Source organism: Nannospalax galili, unplaced genomic scaffold (genome assembly GCF_000622305.1).
Source record: "Nannospalax galili isolate Female #2095 unplaced genomic scaffold, S.galili_v1.0 scaffold803, whole genome shotgun sequence".
Lineage (NCBI taxonomy): Eukaryota > Metazoa > Chordata > Mammalia > Rodentia > Spalacidae > Nannospalax > Nannospalax galili.
Window position 1 is genome coordinate 944,253 of NW_008349354.1, and position 19,996 is coordinate 964,248.

Sequence of the window (19,996 nt, forward strand, 5' to 3'; positions counted from 1 at the left end):
CAAGATCTCATTAGATATTTTATTATAAGAAAACATTGCTATACACTGGCATATTAGTGGAACATGACTTTAAACTCCAAGTTATAATTCTAAAAACCTACAGCCTCCAATTGCTCACAGAAAGACTATTTCTTTTGTCTTAAGAAAATACATAAGAAATAGATATCCACTGTAAGCTATCCTTTATTTTGGACACTTGAGGCACCAGACTCACTGAGTCACTGGCTTTCTTCTGTTTGGGAGGCAGGGGCTCCATTTCCTAGCACCATCACATGCCACAGTTAAGATGCTTTCTCCTTACATAATAGGACACATCATTTCCTTCTATCATCCTAAATGTCTGTGACTTTCTGTTCTACTGACGTTGGATCAACTCCCCCATGTCTCCCACTGCACTGACCAGTTGCTATGATCTTTCTCTTCTCCATGTAAATTTTCTTCTCAAACAGACCTCTCTGAAGGTCCAGATATCACAAAAGGCTCCTACTTCCCACAGTGTCATCTTCATTTCATCCCTTAGCAACCTACGCCCTCAAAACTCCACGGGCATTAGCCTCTGTCCTAGTATAATCAAGAAGAAATGGGGGGGGGATAGGCAAGCCTTTGGGGAGATGATGTGTGACACTGGACTTACAGTATCCCCCAGAGAATGCTGCGGCAGTTTGTATTAATTGTGGATTCGTGGACATTCATCTTTACAACTCCTGAAGCATTAGCAGAGATCTTTGTGTGAGAAAGTGCCTTAAGGAAAGAAGTCTTGGACCATGGGATCTACTTTATACACCAAGAGACTTCAGGAATGAGGACAGCAGGGGGCAGGCACTCTGTTAGCAAAGTGAACACAGCTCAATTGGCCCCAGTGTTAGTCTACCTGCATCTTGCTCTCAGAACCTGCTGCCAGCAGCCCGTGTTCCTTGTGCTGTAGAACCAGGGACCTCAGAGCCATGTAAGGCTCTTGCCTCTTAAAATGCACAGATTCATGATTCTTTTACAATTTTGAATTCTGCTTATTTTATGATATTCTTTAGAAAAGTTAGGGTGGAACTGTGCACACTGTAACAGAAAACCATTAAGTGCTTTTGTTTCATAGTTTATTTGGAATTTATTATTTATTCTTTTTTCAAATTTTAATTAATTTTATGTGTATGAATGTTTGGCTTGCATGTATGTGAGTGTACTCATGTTGTGCAATGCCAACAGAGGTCAGAAGAAGGGATTGGATCCCGTGGAACTGGAGTTACAAACAGTTGTTAGCTGCCATGAAGGTGCTGGGAAGCCAGTACTCTTAACTGTCAAGCCATCTCTCCAACTCCTTAGTTTTAATTTTTAATTGTATGTATGTGTGTGTGTGGATGGGTGGGTTTGTGCGGATGTGAATGCACATACTGGAGGGGGCCAGAAGAGGATGTCAGACTCCTTGGAGCTGGAGTTACAGGTTATTGTGAGCCACCTGACATAGGTACCAAACTGGGGTTCTCGGCAGCGCACACTTAACCTCTTTCCAGTCCCCCCCCGGACTGTGTGTGTGTGTGTGTGTGTGTGTGTGTGTGTGTGTGTGTGTGTGGTCTGATACAAGTTGGATGAACCCTTACAGAACTTACCCTGCACTTGACCAACAGTGACTTCCTCTAGGAATTTTAAGTCATGAGCCATTCAGTTGGGACAAGGTATATGGAAAGTCTCAGGAAAACAGCCATGCATCTGTGCCTGTGTCTTTGGTTGTGAATGCATATGCCCATATATGCACGTGTGTACAGGTGTGCACATATGTGCCTGTGAATGTATACATGTGTGTACTTATCTGTGTACACACATTTTTGCATGTGTTTGTCAATTTGGGTGTCCAGGTATGAATTTGTGTGCACATGTATGTGTTCACAGGAATGTGTGAGCATATGTGCTGGTGACAAGGGAACGTGTCTCTGTGAATGAATGTGGGCAGGGGGCCAGATCCATATCCTAAGGAATTCCACTGCAAGTTCCTGCCTTTATGGAGCTATGGAGGTTCCCTTCACAAGGTCAAGCCCAATGTCTCCCATAGGGCCCTAATGAAGTGGGCCAAAGTTCAGTGCTCCTTGTTCCCTTGCTTTCTTGAATAAATACAATGGTCACAGCCTCCCCTTAGTGCTGTGCCTCCCTAGTGTGGAAACTGCCCTGTTCCTGCTGTGTGACACCCCTGGCTCTTTGTCCCTTGATTGCGCTCAGGGAACTCAGTGAGTCCAGTCATTCTCTCTAATACCTGCCTCTAATCCACAGATCTCGATTTTAGGCTTGTTGACCTGTGTTCTCTGTACTGAACTTCGTCCCACCTTGGAGACTGTCTGGGGAACTCACCCTGTATTTGGACACCAACAGGCATTTCCTTGAAGGACTTGAAATTTCAGTCATTCAGCTGTGCAAGCACGGGAATAGATGTCGATGGCCTTTGTGACCGGAGAATGGACTTTACTGGCTTGAAGCTTTGATGCGGCTTCTGTCTGGGCCACCTCTGCCCCATCCCTTTCCTTCTCCATGAACACCAGAGAAGCAGAAGTAAATTTAAACTTAGAACTAAAAGGAGATTTGAAATATTGGGAAAATGAAAACTTTTTGAATCTCAGGAGAAAAGAGGTTATTGATAATCATTCAGCATCTTCTCTCCCATCTTCCTGGTGAAAGGCCACAGATACCCTCAGTCCTTCAAAGCCCACCAACCTGAAGATTCCATTGTCTGTTATGCTCTGAATGTGAAATACCCCCATAAGCTCGTATGCTGGAATAATAGGTTGTCAGCTGGTAGTGCTGTTTGGGAAGACTATGAAACATTCTGGAAGCAGGGAGCCTTGATGGAGGATGTACATCACTGGGGGGCAGGCCTTAAGGGTTTACAGCCTCACTCCACTTCCTACACGCTTTGCTTCCAGAATGTCGATGTAGTCTAACAGGTTGGCCTCACGCTGCTGCTGTCATACCTTCCCCACCCTGATGGACTGTATCCCCTCTGGAACTGTGTGCCCAAATAAACCCTTTCTGCCTTGAGTTTCTTTTGTCAGGTGTCTGATCACAGTGATGAGAAAGTAATACACAGTCCTTACGGTCAGTGTCCCTTTGTGGTCACACTTGGATTTGGAATGTATGGTTGCTCCGAGAGGTCATGGCGAATTTGAACATGAATGCAATTTTAACAAATGCTTGTATTTTCATGAGACACACATACACAAACCACACATACATAATTCATACAGTCTAATCCTTGGGGAGAATGTCTGCCATTTGGTTGTCAAGGTAAAATGTGACTGGGAGCCTGGAAAAGCCTGCTGTAAACTTTTTCTCCAGAAGCCTTCCTCGTGGTTACAACAAAAACAAATCAGATCATAGAGACTCTTACTGTATATTGACCTGGGGACCCAAAAGCCGGAAGAGATAATACACAGAAAGCTATACAGCACTCCAAGGACCATCATCTCTCCATAAAATCGGCAGTCACGAAGGCAATAACAATGCACAATGCTACACGATGGTTACAGTCTATTCTAGAATGTGCAGAGAAGTACCTGCTTTAAACTGTTACATGTAAGACAGGTGCAGTCTGTATGTATTCAGTGCAATGCATCACATTTGTCAGTTACTGGGTATAAAAATATATATGTATATGTATTGCTTTCAAAATGTGGAACGAGTTAACACACAAGGCTTTTCTGATAAACCATAAACAATAAGTCAGCACTTGGATCTGATGAAGAATTGCTGTCACACTTCCACATGTTCATTCTGCTTAGCTCAGACCTTGACATACAAATGTATATATGCATGCATGTGCTTATCACCAAGAGAACCATGTCTGCTTTGGGCACACTGCTTACAAATATCATCATCCATCCAGAAGCAATCTCATGGTGTGATTTCCTCCAGGTTTTCTCCACTGTCTTTTATTTCCCCCCGCCCCCAGCTAAGAAAATACCAGGAAGATACTAAGCTCATTCCCCTAAGAACTTACTTACAATGTACATTTCTGAGCCATATATTTCATCCTCAATGTTGCAGTATTTGAGTGGTTATATTACATCACAAACACGGAACTCTTAAAATGTGATCCTTAATGTGATCTCCATTAGTCTTTTTCTTTCCTTCCTCCCTTCCTCCCTTCCTCCCTCCCTCCCTCCCTTTCTTCTTCCTTCCGTAACTCAATTCACTGTCTTACTTCCTAGGCACTAGCTTTTTACATATTATTTCCATCAAAGCTTATCTTGTAGCCAATAGCAAAAATAGTGAAAAAGTCTCTTCAAGATTCTATTTTACAATATATAGAGAATAGATGGTCCTTGGGGGATTTGAGTCTTTCTTAAATACTATACACATTTGGTATCACATGAGGGGTAGAGGTAAGGACAAAAATAAACACAATTGCTTTTAGTCTGCCTTCAGTCTGAGAAACCATCTTCTCTACTGAAAAGGGCTCTTCAGCGTCTGCTCCCATAAGTCTGCAGAGAGAACACTTTACCCATAGCTTTGGGCAGGTCACTTTTTCACAGCATGTCCCCTGTTTCTGAGAGGTCACGTGGGCTGGCATTGTCAGGTCCTAGTTAAGCAATGAGTAAGCACTGGATGAATTTTCCAAGGATGAGCTGGTTGTTTCTGGGCTGGAAACATTATACGTCCCTAAAATAAAGAAAACAAAAAACGGAAGCCACTCAGCGTCAAAGACAAACCTTCATGAACTTTGAGGTGTGAACATCTAATGGAGTCAGGTGAGCTCCGGTCCAGGAGCCCAGAAACTAACCATGCCTGGAAACCAACCATGCCTGCCCCTCCCCCGCCCAGAGTGCCAGAGAACACACGACACAAGCGCTGTCCTCAAGCATGCACAGCAGCCACCAAGCACTAACTACTCAACCTCACACCAGCCAGATTTCCACACAAGACAAAATGATCTCGAGGTGGGCAGCCTCTCCGCAAACCCCCACATGCATGGACCTGGGGGCACCTGGATGAGGGAAAACTCCCTGGTCCCTTTGTTTATCGGGACTGAGGGAAGCTCTTAGGAAGGAACTGGATGTTGAGCTGAAGGCAAAGGTTTCTAAAGGGTAGAAAAGGAAGGCGAGGAGAAAGGGCAGGGAAGGGAGAGGCAGGAGCATAAAGAAGTGAACGACCCACAGGCGTGCTGAGCACTAGTGCGGCAGGAAGGGTAGTTTTGGCGCGACTGCTCAGCCTTGTGTGGGCAGACGGCAGGCACTGTGCGCAGAAAGGGGTAGGGAGCGTATGCTGGGAAAGGGAAGGGTTGAAGTGGCCATCCTACCATCAGAATGATGAACTGCCACTGCTAACAGGGTTTCCATCATTGCCTGGGGGGACCTTTGGGGCTGCTGGCAACATAAACCAAAGTTATAGTAATTAGGGGCCCCCCAAATTAGCCAGAGTGGGGCTATACAGACTGTCCATGCAAGATTATCCAGTGGTAATAGTAGGAATCTCAGACCCTGGTACCCCAGGGATAGAGCCCACACTCCTGCTCTGATTTGGAACATTCATAAATAAAGAATGCATTTTGTGGGCCTGATTCATTACACAGTTCTGATTCAGTAGAATTATTTAATGGTTTTTCTTGTAACGTTCATCCGTTGAGGATGATAAATGCTACTTAAGTCTCATGGTTCCAACACACCGAAGACTGGATCATTTCACGACAGTTAAAATTAGTGGCTTTCAAAGTGAAAAGTGACAGTCCTCCGGTGTCATGAGTGATTCACCAAATGGAAACAGGAAGAACTAAATCCACTGGAGGTTTGGTCATGTCGGGTGGTCTCCAAATATTCAGATTCATGTTTGGATCACAAATTTATAAAAGCTGTGGTCTGGAATATTGACACGCTTCTCAATTTTGTATTTGTGAGATCTGATTTTAAAGAGCTGGAAGGAGGATGGGGTGGAGTTCTTGCTTCATGCACCTGAGGTTCGAGCCCCAACATTGAAAAAGAAAATAAAAGAAGTTTGGTGTTTATTAGCAGTGGTACCCAAATGTTTTCTGGGGGGACAGTGGCACCAGACTGTCCTGTTGGAGGCAGTGGCACATGACTGGGATTTCCATTCAGAATGACCAAGATCCATTGCCAAAGTTATTAATATTATTTATTTATTTGTTTGTTTGTTTGTTTGTTTTTTCCAGAACTCAGGACGGAACCCAAGGGCCTTGTGCTTGCTAGGCTAATACTCCACCACTGAGCTATATCCCAACTCTGAGTATGAGCATTTCTAATAAACTAACGGGTTATTCCTCCTACATGTATACCCAGTTTTACAGGTGTCAATGTGTAAAGCAAGCATGTGCAATAAAAGGGGAAATAAAAAGAAGGAAAACAAATCCAGCATCCAACCCTGTAATGGATTTTTCCCACATGCATTCTTCACACGACACAGAAATGTGACCTGCCTACTTTTTAACACAGAGGAAGAGCTCCGTCTTTGATAAGCCCAGAGGTTTACAGAGCCTACTGTATGTGTTTGATGGACAGAACTCCAAGACTCATCGAGACTCTAAAATCTTCTGGAGTTAATTTCAGTTGCCCACTTAGAGCGGCAGCTGTCAATCCCAACCTCCTTGTCGTGTGTGAAAACAGAAGCAAGTTCTTATATTTAACCTCTTCCCTAAACAAAGCTCTTTCTGTTCACAGCCGTGGAGTGGGCGTGGAAGAAGAGGGGTGTTGGATCAGGGCCCATTTGATTTAGTCAACCCAGGAGTACCTAGTAGTCACTACGTACCTGTTTTACCAAAAAGATTGTTAAATCTTCTTGATATTGGAGAACTCATAGAAAACGCGGGTGTAGATGAAGCTAAGGACGTTGACTATAAGAGAGAGGGGGGTAAGCAAACAAAGCAAGTCTGTTAGACCAGGCTCCTTTCTGATATCTTGGAGGGTTTGACTGGCTGCCCTCTTATGGTCACTTGCGTGCATTTCTAATTTTACCCCCTTAGGCTGTGTGGAGGCAGAGGAATGTTACACTGAATTAGAAAAGTGCCTGCAAATATATGAGCTGTTCTTCCTTTCTCTCTCCCTCTCTCCTCCTTGCCTGGCCCTTCTTTCCTTTCCTTCCCTTCCCTTCCCTCCCTCCCCTCCCCTTCCCTCCCTTCCCCTCTTCTCTTTTTCTGCCTTGTCCTCCCCTCCCCTCTGATGTCCTCCCCTCTCCTCTCCCTCCCTCCCTTTCCCCCTCTCTGTTTTTCTGTCTTTCTCCCTAAGGATCCAGTCTAGCTCTTTTCATATACTAATCACAAACTGAGTTATACCCCCAGCATAAATATCTGTATAACTGCTTGGTAGGTTTTTCTAAGGTATTTTAGCATATAAGAACTAGCCAATTATATTTAAGGACAATAAATATTGTTCTATTCTAAAAATAAAACTATAGAAAATTTTAATTATTAACCCTCAGATTGTTTTTTTCTAATGCCTTGAGTTCCACTCAGAAGATTCTCATTGAGATTTTGATCTTCACCTAGAGAATTTAGTGGTATTGCTACTGACCGGTTTTTGAGATAGGGTCTCACTCTGTAGACCTAGCTAGCCTGGTGGCACTTACTAAGTAGCCCAGGCTAGTCTCCAACTCCTTGTAATCCTATTACCTCAGCCTCCCAAGGGCTGGGTTAGCAGGTGTACACCACCACACTGGCTCAACTTTCACTTTCAGATTATCTGTCATTGAAAGCTGTGCAGTGGGACCTTAACGAGGGCTGCATGGTGCAGAGAGGAGGAGATAAGAACTGAATAATTATGACAGAACTATGGAAGTAGAGGGGTTTATATTTTACCCCAGTGATCACAATCCCAAGGTAAATCTTTAGTGTACTCCATTTTATCCTATTAGTAGAGACCAGGACGATATGGACTAGGAAGACCCCTTAGGGACCAGGCTTTTACCTTTGAGTGCTGAGAAGACCATCTTGACAATGAAAACTTATTCATTAAAGCTTCTTGCACCTGCATGGTTTAGAACAAGTCAATGTAAATTCAATAGACTTTGGGCACTTTAGACTGTTCTAGAAGCATGAAACTATCATTGTTCTTACCTTCTGATCCCAGAGGCATCCGAAGAGTAAAATGAATAACCCCTAGGGAAAGGATTAAGAAGGTCAATTTAACCTCACACATCTTCCAGTTAAATGGGAAGCATTATTAAGCAGATGTTGAGTCTGTACCACCTCTTTTACCATCTGAGTCGATGGAATTAGTCAGGGACGTGATAATATTAAAAGTAATAAAGTTGGTCCACACTAAGGGCCCTAAATGACTGATGCTGGGAGGATACTTTCTATCTCCCTATAATCATGAATGGTATGTCCTACAAGCTATGCCACTGAACACATTTCTCATATCTGCATTATTCCTCATGTATCCACACAGGCTGTGATGACAATCCGGGGCATAGGGTGAGATGGTTCCTTCCCAAGAAGAAGGCATATCTTGAAGATCATTAGCTAAGAACCTTATAGCTCAGAGCTACAGGAGTTGGGGTTCATAGGGGAATGTCACAAGCATCCAAGAAGCAAGATGTCAACTCCCCTCCAGACCTCTTGTTTCCTTGTCATTGTCTCTCTGTTAAAGCTCATCTAACAAGATGACCTATACTGTAATTGACTACATTTGAAAGGAGAACCAAGGGATGTCTTCATCGTAATATAACCGAACAGATTGTCTGGCATTCACAAAGCATGCATTCATTCTTTCATCTTTCAACAAATATTTCCAGGGAAACCATGTGCTACATAGCATCCATTTTCTTCAAATGGGTTTTGAGAACCTACTGTGTACCAAGGTCTTTATTAGGTACTAGAGAGGGAGATATTTTGATGAACAGAAAACCGGTCCTCATAAATCAGAGCTCAATGGGGCTCATGGAGACTAACCGGAGACTGACTTGGCTTAGTAGTAGTGTTGTTCTTATTTACGAGATAAGACTTCATCAAGATTATCATGGGTAAACAGCATCATCTATTTTACTAGTTACTTTCTTCCTATTTGTATTATCAGAACATGGAGCTAAGCTATAATGGAAATGATCAAAGGTATAAGGTTCCATGGCAGCAAAAGAATGGGCCCTTTTACCTCATTAAGTGTTTACAATTACTTCTCTTTGAGACTAAGGTTTCCTGTGCATTAAAACCCTTCCCCATTTCCCTTCTTGTTTGTGTTTCTATCATTAGTTCATCCCAACAGAGTGGGCATTTCCCGAGAGCCCAGCAGGGCAGAGCTCACCTGGAAGGCATTAAGGAGGGTAAAGACAATATGGAACACTGCACTGCTCCCCTGGATCACTGTGGCAAGACCAAAGCCCCAAGTGAGCCCCAAGAGCGGTGTGAGGACTCCGATGCTCTTGCTGATCTGAAACAGGCTGTTCTTCTCCTGCTTGCTGGGCTTGTCGCCAATGGAGGGCCTCAAGATCTTGCTGATAACAACAACTGTGATGGTCACGTTTATCACCACAATAATCAGTGCTGGGACGGCGAAAGCCAGCAGGGCCCTGGTGTCCTCCCAGTTGAGCCAACAGGCATTTTTCCTCATGTAGACTTCCTGTGGCTGGGTAACCCCAACCGTGATGACTGAGATGATCAAGGGACAGCCATAACCTAGACAAAAGGCAATGGCTTTCTGGGTGGACTTGCTTGCATCATGTAGAATGAAAACCAGGCGGTAGAAAAGCATGAGGCCCAGAGTCAGCATCCAGAAGAAGACGCTGAGGTAGAAGAAATGGATGAAGAAGGTGGCGGCCACACAGGCTGTTTTGTTGAGTGGATAGCGACCATTGTGGATAGCATCCGCCACAATGAACCAGATATCAGCAATCAGGAGACAGGAAGTAATGTTCACGATGCAGATGTGGCGCATGTAGGAAGTTCGGTTCTTAGTCACTGATTTCCACACCATGGCTTCCACGACTAGACAGGCTGCCAAGCTCAAGATGGAAAAACCCAACCCAATGTAAGAGATGATATCCAGAAGTATTTCCATAAGAGTACCAGGACCTGGAGAGTCTGGGGACATGAGGATGGAGAAGGACGTCAGGTGGTTACATTTGCAGAGGACTCTGTCCCTATCTCCCCTACCATCATCTTCCACAGAGCAGCCACTGCTGTCCCACCCCCCTGTGTAGTTGGCAAGGCTGAAGTTCCAGAAGACACACTGAGGCTTTCCATCAGAAGGGTGGTTGTTCTTAAAAGTCATGGAAATCCTGAATGGCTTGGTTATCTTGTGGCTGATGGTGGTTGTCATGACTAAGCTGTTAGAGGATGCTGTTTCCTGCACATCTTGGGCAAGGATGGCCTTGAGAGTCGGGAAAGCCACGGTGACGATAGATGAATCAGGCTGTAAGTTTCCCAGCTGGCACTCATCAATGGCTACATCACCCCACAGGTTGGAGTCTGTGAAAACAAACTTCTGTTGGTAGATTTGGGTGTGGCCACGTTTTATTACCATGCTCTTCATCTGAACATTAGGGTGGAAGAGGAACGAGGGGGTGCTATCTCCCAACTGTAGTGCTTGGGAAAATCTTTCTACTGATTGCAAGAGCTGAGAGCTCTGGTGAGACTCTTGTTGCAGCATCTCCCAGGTGCCCAAGGTGGACTTGTCTAAGATGACGTTAATGGTAGACAGCACGTCCTGTAAGTGATATGGCATCGGATCAAACCACCAAACGTTTCTCAACATAAAACAGACAAAGTAACACTTCCCCGGAAACAAGTTATTGTGTACAAGTAAAGGGAAGAGAGCAGAGAGAGTGAGACATCACAAGCCTAGACGTGTCCCTGCTTTCTAACAGCAGAGGAGAGCTGAGGAGGAGCCCCATTTCGTACCAATGGCTGTAAGAAACGTTCCCACCACTACTGAGGCCTATTCAGCAGGCTTGAGGAGATATTATTTATTTTGTGTGTGTATATATGTGTTTGTGTGTGTACATGCATGTGTATACGTGAGTGTGCAGAGGCCATAGGTGGAGATCATGTATTTTTCTCAATTGCTGCCTACCTTATCTTTTCAGACAGCATCTCTCACCAAACCTGGAGCTCATTGATTCAACTAGCCTGGCTGGCCCGGGAGCTCCAGGGGATCCTGTTGTCCGCTTCCAAGGCTCTTTGATTACACACACTGTGCCCAGCTACGTTTTTACATGGGTACTGGAGTCTGAACTCAGATCCTCATGCTCTTATGGAAAGCACGCTACAGACATTTCCCCTAGGCCCCTCACAACTACATACTTTGAAACTCTTTAATTCCTAGTTTTCCTGGGAGATTAGTAGGCATCCATTCTGTTTAAACAAAGAAACTACAGCAAACACTCACTACAGAAAACTTAAGATCCCCAAATGAATACTGGAAACACTCTGACGCCTTAGAAGCCATAGCTTGGCGAGCTCCCTATGTGACGCTCATATCAAGTCACTGCTCTGGAGAAGAGAAACCTCTGCAGTGGGGAAGGAGTTACACTTCTCAAACACGGGTCTAGACAGGCGAGAGGGCAAGATCCAAAGCTACCACGAGGCTTAGGTACACTTACCTTCATCATTTCTGAATTCACTTGGGTTGGAACTGTTGAGAGCAAATCAAGGATACTAATGATGGCTCCCAGGCTCCCTGGAGATGAGCGGATGTTCGGTTCCTCCTTACCAGTGCTCACAGAAAGGTCCTTAAGGTACACAGGGAGCTTCTGGTCCTGAGAGGGGCTCTTGATCAAAGCCTAGTGAAACAAATGCCATAACAAATGAGGAATCTTTGATCCTGCTCATCCCACAGTTGCGGCCTTCTCATGCCTATAAGCACAAGTATATACCATGAGATAAAGCACTTGCCTCTGAAACTGTGTGCCCCTCAGAAAGGAATGTCTTAAGATCCCCGTACATAGAAAGGAAAGAGCTAAATATATGTGTCATGGCTAATCTTGGTTGTTACCATGACTGGATCTGGAATTAACTAAAATGTGAGGAACTTTCTTTTCTTTTCTTTTCTTTTTTTTTTTTGGTCTTTTTGAGACAGGGTCTTTCTGTAGCCCCAGCTGTCCCGGAACTCACTATGTAGACCAGGCTGGCCTTGAACTCAAAGAGATCCGCCTGCCTCTGCCTCCCAAGTGCTGGGACTACAGGTGTGCTTTCTTAATCTGATTATTTGAAGTCAGAAAACCCATGCTTAATGTGGGCAGCACCTTTTGGTGGCGGCCCATGCCAAAAACAAACATGGCAGAAGGGAACTTTATTTTTGCTTGCTTGCCTTTGCTCTCACTGGTTAGTGTATTTTGTTACTGTGGCATTCCTTTGCCGACATTAGAACCAACTTCAGATTTCAATGTAAACTGAAGACCAAGAGGTCTCTAGGAATCCTTCAGGACTTCAGCTCTAGATTGGAGCTGCTGAGACATCCAGCCTCATGGACTAAGAAACTACCAGATTCTCAGCCTCTCCAGTGTGGCACAGCCTTTGTTGGACTACTTAGACTCTATCCTGTAAGCTAGTCTAGTAAATCCATATATATTCACTTTATCGTCCTGTTCCTTTAGAGAACCCTGACTAATAATATATGCCGACCTGAAAACTAACTAGAAACAAAGGTAGAATCAACTTGTCTCAGACAGTCTGCTTGGAGACATTTACCACCTGTTCTATCTCATAACATTTACTCTGCTAATTATGAAAGGGATTGTCCATAACTATTTTGTTGTTTTGGATCTATTCTCCCAATGTAATTGTTGAACATCCTCTGTTATTCTCAGAGTGTCCTGACTCAGACAACAGATTACATACACATCTGTTTTCTTACTAACTCTTCAAAATTAAGAAGTGAGTTGATAATCTTTCATATAGAAAACCCTTCTTCTACAGGAAGCATCCAATAAGTGTTCCCTCTCTGAATGCACAAATATTTGTTTTATTTAACATACTTTACATCTGTGACATCTTGATTAATGTTATCTTGTATTTCACTTTTAATACCTCACTAAGGGAACTAATATTTATTGAATCTTATATTACTCCTCTTTCTGAAAATATTACAGCTATTTTTTATCAAAGCTATTTGAAGGGCCACTCCTTCTAGATATTAGACATGAAGTACTGAGCAGGGTATCCTAGAGTGCAACACACACCTTGTTGCCATTGTGTTCAAATGTAAGCATTTTCAAGCATTTTTAGGTTACATTTTCGTGATGGTTGATTTTGATTATCAACTTGATGGGATTTAGACTCACCAAGGAAACAAACCTCTAGGCACGTCTGAGAGGAAGTTTCTAGATTTGGTTAAACTGCAGTGGGAAGACCCACACTAACTGTGGGTGTTACCATTCCATGGGTTGGGGTCCTGGACTGAATAAAAAGGAGAAAGCAAGCAGAGCACCAGCATTCATCTCTCTCTGCTTCCTGACTGCAGATGCAATGTGACCAGCTGCCTCCCACTCCTACCTCTATGCTTTCTCTGCCATGATGGACTGCACCCTCGAGCTGTGATCTAAAATAAATCCTTACTTACTTACATTGTGTTGGTCAGGTATTTTGTCTCAGTAACTAGAAAAGTAACCAATATAATCTGTTTTACAACATACAAATCAAAGTAGATTTTGGAGGAATACATAGCATCTCATGACTGATTTTTCCAAATGCTAAGGAATCTGATGGGCCAGACAGATCTCCCCACCAAGAGCTCAGAATTAAGTGTTTCAGGTTCACCTTGGCCAGCTGGAGCAGACCATTGATCGGAGGGGAGATGCAGCTTTTTTTCTCCACCTTCCACTGGGAGCCCATACATTTGTACTTAACAATCCCTCCGACGATCTGGCCATGGATTCTAGGAACACTTGAAAATTGGCACAACTTCTGGATGACTTTTCCAGGCTCCCCAATACCTATTACAGGATCCCAGCAGGTGATGTTCTCCCCTGCATTGAAAATGTGAATAAAAGGAACAATTAAGAAATTTTTTTTCAGGCTGGAGAGATGGCTCAGTGGTTAAAATCACTGGCTGCTCTTTTAGAGGACCCAAGTTCAATTCCCAGTATCCATATGGCATCTAATAACCATTTGTAACTCCAGTTCCAGGGAAATCCAATGCCCTCTTCTGATGTCTATTGGCATTGCACAACACATGTGTACTTACATGCATGTAGACAATACACTAATAGACATAAAATTGAAAAATAACAAATGAAATATTTTTTAAAAATCAGTCATGAAGAACAAAATTATGTCATTACAGAAAAATGTATGTTACTGAAGATAAACATATTGACTGAATTAAAACAGTCTAGAAAGACAAATATTGTATTATTTCTCACATTTGTGGTTCCCAAATTTATATAAATTCATGAAATCATGTATTTATATATGACATAAAGGCAGAAGTGAAACTGTCTAGGGGAACAAAGAGGAACAGTTTGGGGGAGTGGAGAGTGAGAAAGGGGAGGGTAAGACTTATGGGGGGATACGCTCAACATGCAATACATACTTCTACAGAAATGTCCTTATGTAACACAGTACATTGTACAATGAATACATACAGTGAACTGTTTCAAAAGAAATTAAAATAGAAAATTCAAGATCAATGATTATGAGACTTTCAGAAGTTGAACATCTTGAATCGAAAACTTGAAATCCAAAACACTTTAGATTCTGAATATTTCTAAATTTATAGGTATGCGTGTGTGGGTGCTACATGTGTGCAGGTGCCTGTGGAGGCCTTAAGAGGGCCTCAGATCCCCTGGAGCTAAAGTTGCAGGTGGGTGTGGGCTGCAATGTAGGTGCTGAGACCTGAACTCGGGACCTCTGCAGGCAGTGTTCTCAGTCACTGAACCAATTCTCAAGTCCCAATTCTGAATATTTCTCAGTATCAACATGAAGCCACGAATGGGAAATTCCACACTTGGAACTTTTAAATTTGTAAAATCATCTTGGTTTTGTTTTGCTGACAATGGACCTCTGCTGGTGAGTGCCCTATCATCAGGCTATATGCCCTGTCTACTGTCAAAACCATTAAAAATGTGTATAAAATTTCTTTGAATGGGACTATTGAAAGGACAAGCAAAAACAATAGAAATAAAGATGAGGCTGTGAAGTTTGGGTTCATATTTTTCTTTGTTTTTAGTGGCCTTGTGAGAACTACTCAACTCCTTAATTTTGTTCCTGGTTTTCTGCCCTTTACTGCTTTCACTCTTGAGTGGTCTTCTGTAATTTACACTTGCTTTTCCAAACAGAACTGATTCCTCTGTGCTTCATCACCTCCAATCACCAAGACTCTCCTCTTTGATTTCGGGAAAATCTCAAGCATGGAAAATAACAAGAGCTTAATGTATGATTATTCAGTAAGAAGTGGTCCTGTTTACCAGGAATCTTAAAGACATAGTTCCTACCTTGGTGTCCTGATCCCAATGACCAATACACATAAGAATGCCCACAAATCATTCAGGAAACGCAAGCAAGCTTGGTGATAGAGCTATGGATCCTTCGTATATGAACCTGTTACCGAGGAGACCTCTTTATCTCTTTACCCCTCTGATTAGTGAGGAGGGTTCTCCTGCATGAGCTCACTTAGAAACAGCTGTAATACCCCGAGCGCCTCCATTTTGTGTAAGTTTAACTGATCAATCATGTGGTCATAGGACCACCCTAGGAAGCAGGTTATGCTAAATAAAAGGGCAGAATACCTAGTGCGTTAACGAGATAGCGAGTTTCTCCTGCCTGGGATCCCAGACTAGCTACAATGTAAGTTTAACTGATCAATCATGTGGTCATAGGACCACCCTAGGAAGGCAGGTTATGCTAAATAAAAGGGCAGAATACCTAATGCGTTAACGAGATAGCGAGTTTCTCCTGCCTGGGATCCCAGACTAGCTACAGCCATGTAGTCTGTGAGTTTGTCCATTTCCCTGAGTTCTTCAGGGAAGCATAATTTCTCCTTTTCTTTATGGCTCTCCTTTCTTAATAAACATGCTTTCTTTAAGGCTTTGGGCTGCCCCTAGCATCTTGTATTTCTTTACTTTCTCTAAAGCGTCCTTCTCCCAGCCATGTGGCTGACTCTGACCTTCATGCAGGCTCTAAACCTGCATGACTTTATGGCTTTCTTTCCTTCTTCCCACCATTCACTTCCTCAAGGCAGCTGCCAAGATTACCAGCTCTCCTGCCTGAAGACTTCTTTTTCTTTAAATTTCTAATAAAATTGTAAAAGCTTAATTCAGCTGACTTGGAACTTTCTGAGTCTATGTAGTCTTTCCCGGTGGTCCTAAAGTCCATGACACAGCCACACAAATCTTGACTTTTCATCTTGATAGTATGCCAGGACATATTGGTTCAGTAGTGACAAAGGATGGGGAAGGCAGGCACCTGCTCTTCATATCAATTCTTTTATTTAAATTTTTTATTTATTTTTCGAAATTCTGTGTATATGTATGTGTGTCTGTATGTGGGTTGATGCATGGGTGCCAGTGGAGTGGGATTCCACCAGGAGTTGGAGTCACAGGCTTTTGTTAGCCACCCAATGTTAATGCTGGGAACAGAACTCCTGTCTTCTGGAAGAGCTCAGATACCTGTTCTTAACCATTAAGGCATCTCTCCAACCCAAAGATTTGATTTATTTTTATTTTATGTGTATGAGTGTTTTGCCTGCATGTATGTAGTATATCACGAGTGTGCTTGGTGCTGTCGGAGGCCAGAAGAAGGCATTGGATCCTCTGGAACTGGAGTTAAGGCTGGATGTGGGTGCTGGGAATGGAACCTGGGTCCTCTGCAAGAGCAACCAGTGCTGTTAACCACTGAGCCGTCTCTCGAGCTCTCGGTTTTCTTACTGCTCTACCTCAAGAAGAGAGTGTGGGTAAAGAAGACACAGTCAAAGACGTCTCAACTGCACCCTGACACTGCCCAGTACCATCTGCCTGGTGACCTCCTCAGCTCAGCTAAAGTGTGATTTCGCCTGCTAGACTTTCTCTTTACTTCCTTCCCCTCTACCAGCAAAAGAATTCAACCAATAATAGCTCTCTCTCTTTGTGTTAATCAGAGCAGTGGCAATAGCATTTTGGATAACTTCTGTTCCTTCTTCCAGAGGCTTGAGGCCAAGTAATATGGCTTCCTTCTTTTCCAATCCCCTAAGGTTAGCCCAGGACCACCATGAAGGTATTTCACATGTATTCACTGGGTATACAAATGGAAGAGTCAATGAATAATGCATCCCGGCTCCTGAGTATAACGCTTGAAACTAACAGGGTGTACTTACCAGGAACCAAGGAAAGCTTCATGGATGGGCTCCGGACTGAGTTATTAGCAACATTGGTAAAGTGGCAAAACACGTCGATGTTCTTTGGACACCAACCAAGTAAGCTTGGTGCGAAATTGTACTTGTAGCACACCTGCTTTCCATTCACTTCTTTTGCTAAAGATAAGGTTATTGAGAGCATGAATTCACATGAACAGCCAAAGCAGAAAACTTGTCAAGATATTCCAGTATGAATAAACCTGCCCGATAGTCTCTCAGGAATGTGTGACGTTCACTGTTAATGTACTTTCACATATTTACAGGAAAATAACCTCTGGCTTTCAAAGTAGGTACATTTACTTTTGCATGTGTGCTAGTCAAATTGTCACCTTGACCATTTATGATTTCCAGTCTGAGTCCACACCATGCTCACCTATTGATTTATAATCACCTCTTTATAGATCCACCCCCCCACTACCCTATAAACTGTACAGAAAGTCCCCAGTCATATCTATTTTTGCCTCTCTCAGTGCTTAGTTCTGTATCTGGTACATAAAAAGCACCAAATTCATACACAGTGAAATATTTGCATACTTTAATATCCATACCAAGCCTCTGTTCTACCATGCAATGGAGCCTTCTCTGAATATTCCCATCTATTTTTTTTCTTTTTTGGTCTTTTTGAGTCAGGGTCTCCTTATAAGCCCAGCTGGCCTGGAACTCAGTCTCACAGAAGCTGCGTGCCTCCTGCTTCCCAAGTGCTGGGAAGAAAAGCCTGTGCCACCATGCCCAGCTTCCCATCTATTTTTAAGATTTATTTTATTATTTTGATTTATATCTGTGTATATATGTGTCATTCTGTGAATATGCAGATGTGGGGGGTGCTCACAGAGGCCAAAAGAGGGCTTCAGAGCTCCTGGAGCTGAAGCTACAGGTAGATGTGAGCTGCCCCACATGGGTGCAGGGAACAAAACTCAGGTCATCTACAAGGGGAGTGGGGAGTATAAGGTTCAGGTACCATTTAGAGAATAAAGTCTTTCTTTCATGATTCCTAGAGCCTTAAACTCAAGGTTCTGGGGTTTGGATATTGGTGAACACCTCAGGAACATTACCTGAAGCTTTGTGGTGCTTTCTTCTCTGTTTCTGGTACTTAGTTATTTCTTATTTTCTTGGCAGCTCGGTTGTGGGTTTAGAAGGATTATTGTGTCATTTTATATCAGATTATCTTATAACATAGAAGGAGAGGTCATCAGAATATCTAGTCAGCTATATTCAGAGAGAGGAGATGAAGGAAAACCTATGACTGATTTTTAAACACTGGCTTTGTGCTTCCCACTGAAAGAATGGGCTCCACTCAAAGCTTCTCCTTCAAGCCAGTGAGTCATCATTCACTTTCCAAAACAGAGGGAATAACAAATACTCATGGGATTTGCCCTGTTATATTTTATCCTGACACAATCACCAGGATTTTTATCTTTGAGTACTAAGGATTGATCTTAGGGACATCTCACACACTACACAAGTGCTCTGCACCTGGGTGACATTCCCAGCCCTCTTTTTACTTTTTATTTTATAGAGACATAGTCTAAGACTAAGTCATAGACTAAGTTGTCCAGTCTGGTTTTAAATTCGCTATGGTAGCTCAGGTAGGCCTTGCACTTGAATCCTCCTGCCTCAGCTTCCCAAGTAACTAAGATTATAGACCTATACAACCAGGCCTTGCTCATTCTCTATGATTTTTTAATCTCTATTTTAAGAGTAACATTTCACATCTATGAGATAATACACTCCATCAATTGGATGGTCTGCATCCTACCGGCAGGAAAGGATAAGGAATCCACATGGAAAGTTACTGAGTAGTCTTCATCCTCTTCTATGCAGCACTTGAACTGATGAGAACTTGTGCACAGGCCAGTGACTTCCAAAGGATCCCTCATGATGTCTGACTCTAGAGGCAGTGGGTAAACAGTGACATCTTTGGTGGCAACACTGTACGAATTCTTGTATCTAAATATGCAATGGTAGGTTCCTGAATGAGTGGAAGAAAAAAACAAGATAAAGTCATTGCTCCTAAAATGCATCATTGGTAAGGGTAAGAAGAGGATCAGCTTTTTCTCTCAAACTTGGGAAGGACCCGCTCCACCTCTGCAGACACTGAAGAAGCAAAGGCTGGATCTACGTCCTGAGTTCTTCATATGTCCACAAGTCTACCCAATCACAACTCACCCCCAAGGATTCATTCACTCAAATCAAATTGACTTGTTCAAGGCTAGGAGGGGAATTGGGTTTCAAACCAGCTTCTAAATTTCTCCTCAAAGCTTCCTCCTCAACCAAGGAAAAGACATGGGGACTCTGAGGTGACAAGATTTTAGAGGAGTGGGGACATGACAGAGCACTTTGGTGTTATCATGCCCACTTCTTTATCTCTGGGAGAATGGTCCCTTAGGCTCCATAGGACACCATGGCATCAAAGGACAAGTCACCATCTAAGCAGCTGCCCTGGATATTTAAGTACTTAGCACAGCACCTATCATAAAGTCTCAATATTTGTCAGCTATCACTGAGTAGTTCTACCAAATCCTCTTTGCTTTCAGTGATTTGTATTTCCTTCCAATATGAACAATGTGGAGAGATAAACAGGAAATAAAAATGCTTCTTTTCTTGGAACTAGACATGGGAAACAATTTCCCAGAGATTTGATAGCATAATTGGGCAGGATTGTACTAAGCACATAGTAAAGTTACTTTTATTATTATTATTGTGTGTGTCTGAGAGAGAGAGAGAGAGAGAGAGAGAGAGAGAGAGAGAGA

The 19,996-nt window shown here is 43.0% G+C and overlaps 1 protein-coding gene across 4 annotated transcripts in view; it reads right to left on the reverse strand.

Annotated features, from left to right (window-relative positions):
- Positions 1-3,984: 3,984 nt before the first annotated feature.
- Positions 3,985-19,996, reverse strand: part of Adgrf5 (adhesion G protein-coupled receptor F5) — a 103,017-nt gene continuing 87,005 nt past the window's right edge. For 3 of the 4 annotated variants that reach the window (XM_029570219.1, XM_008846728.3, XM_008846729.3), the window contains 9 exons: positions 19,003-19,215; positions 17,208-17,363; positions 13,676-13,884; positions 11,521-11,700; positions 9,225-10,625; positions 8,039-8,080; positions 7,890-7,949; positions 6,736-6,820; positions 3,985-4,638 (listed from right to left, as the gene is read on the reverse strand). In XM_029570219.1, the coding sequence (XP_029426079.1) occupies positions 4,559-4,638; positions 6,736-6,820; positions 7,890-7,949; positions 8,039-8,080; positions 9,225-10,625; positions 11,521-11,700; positions 13,676-13,884; positions 17,208-17,363; positions 19,003-19,215 (2,426 nt within the window). In that variant the 3' untranslated portion in view covers positions 3,985-4,558. Of the gene's footprint in view, positions 4,639-5,275; positions 5,343-6,735; positions 6,821-7,889; positions 7,950-8,038; positions 8,081-9,224; positions 10,626-11,520; positions 11,701-13,675; positions 13,885-17,207; positions 17,364-19,002; positions 19,216-19,996 lie in introns of all 4 variants that reach the window. The other variant, XM_029570218.1, reaches the window with a different exon arrangement.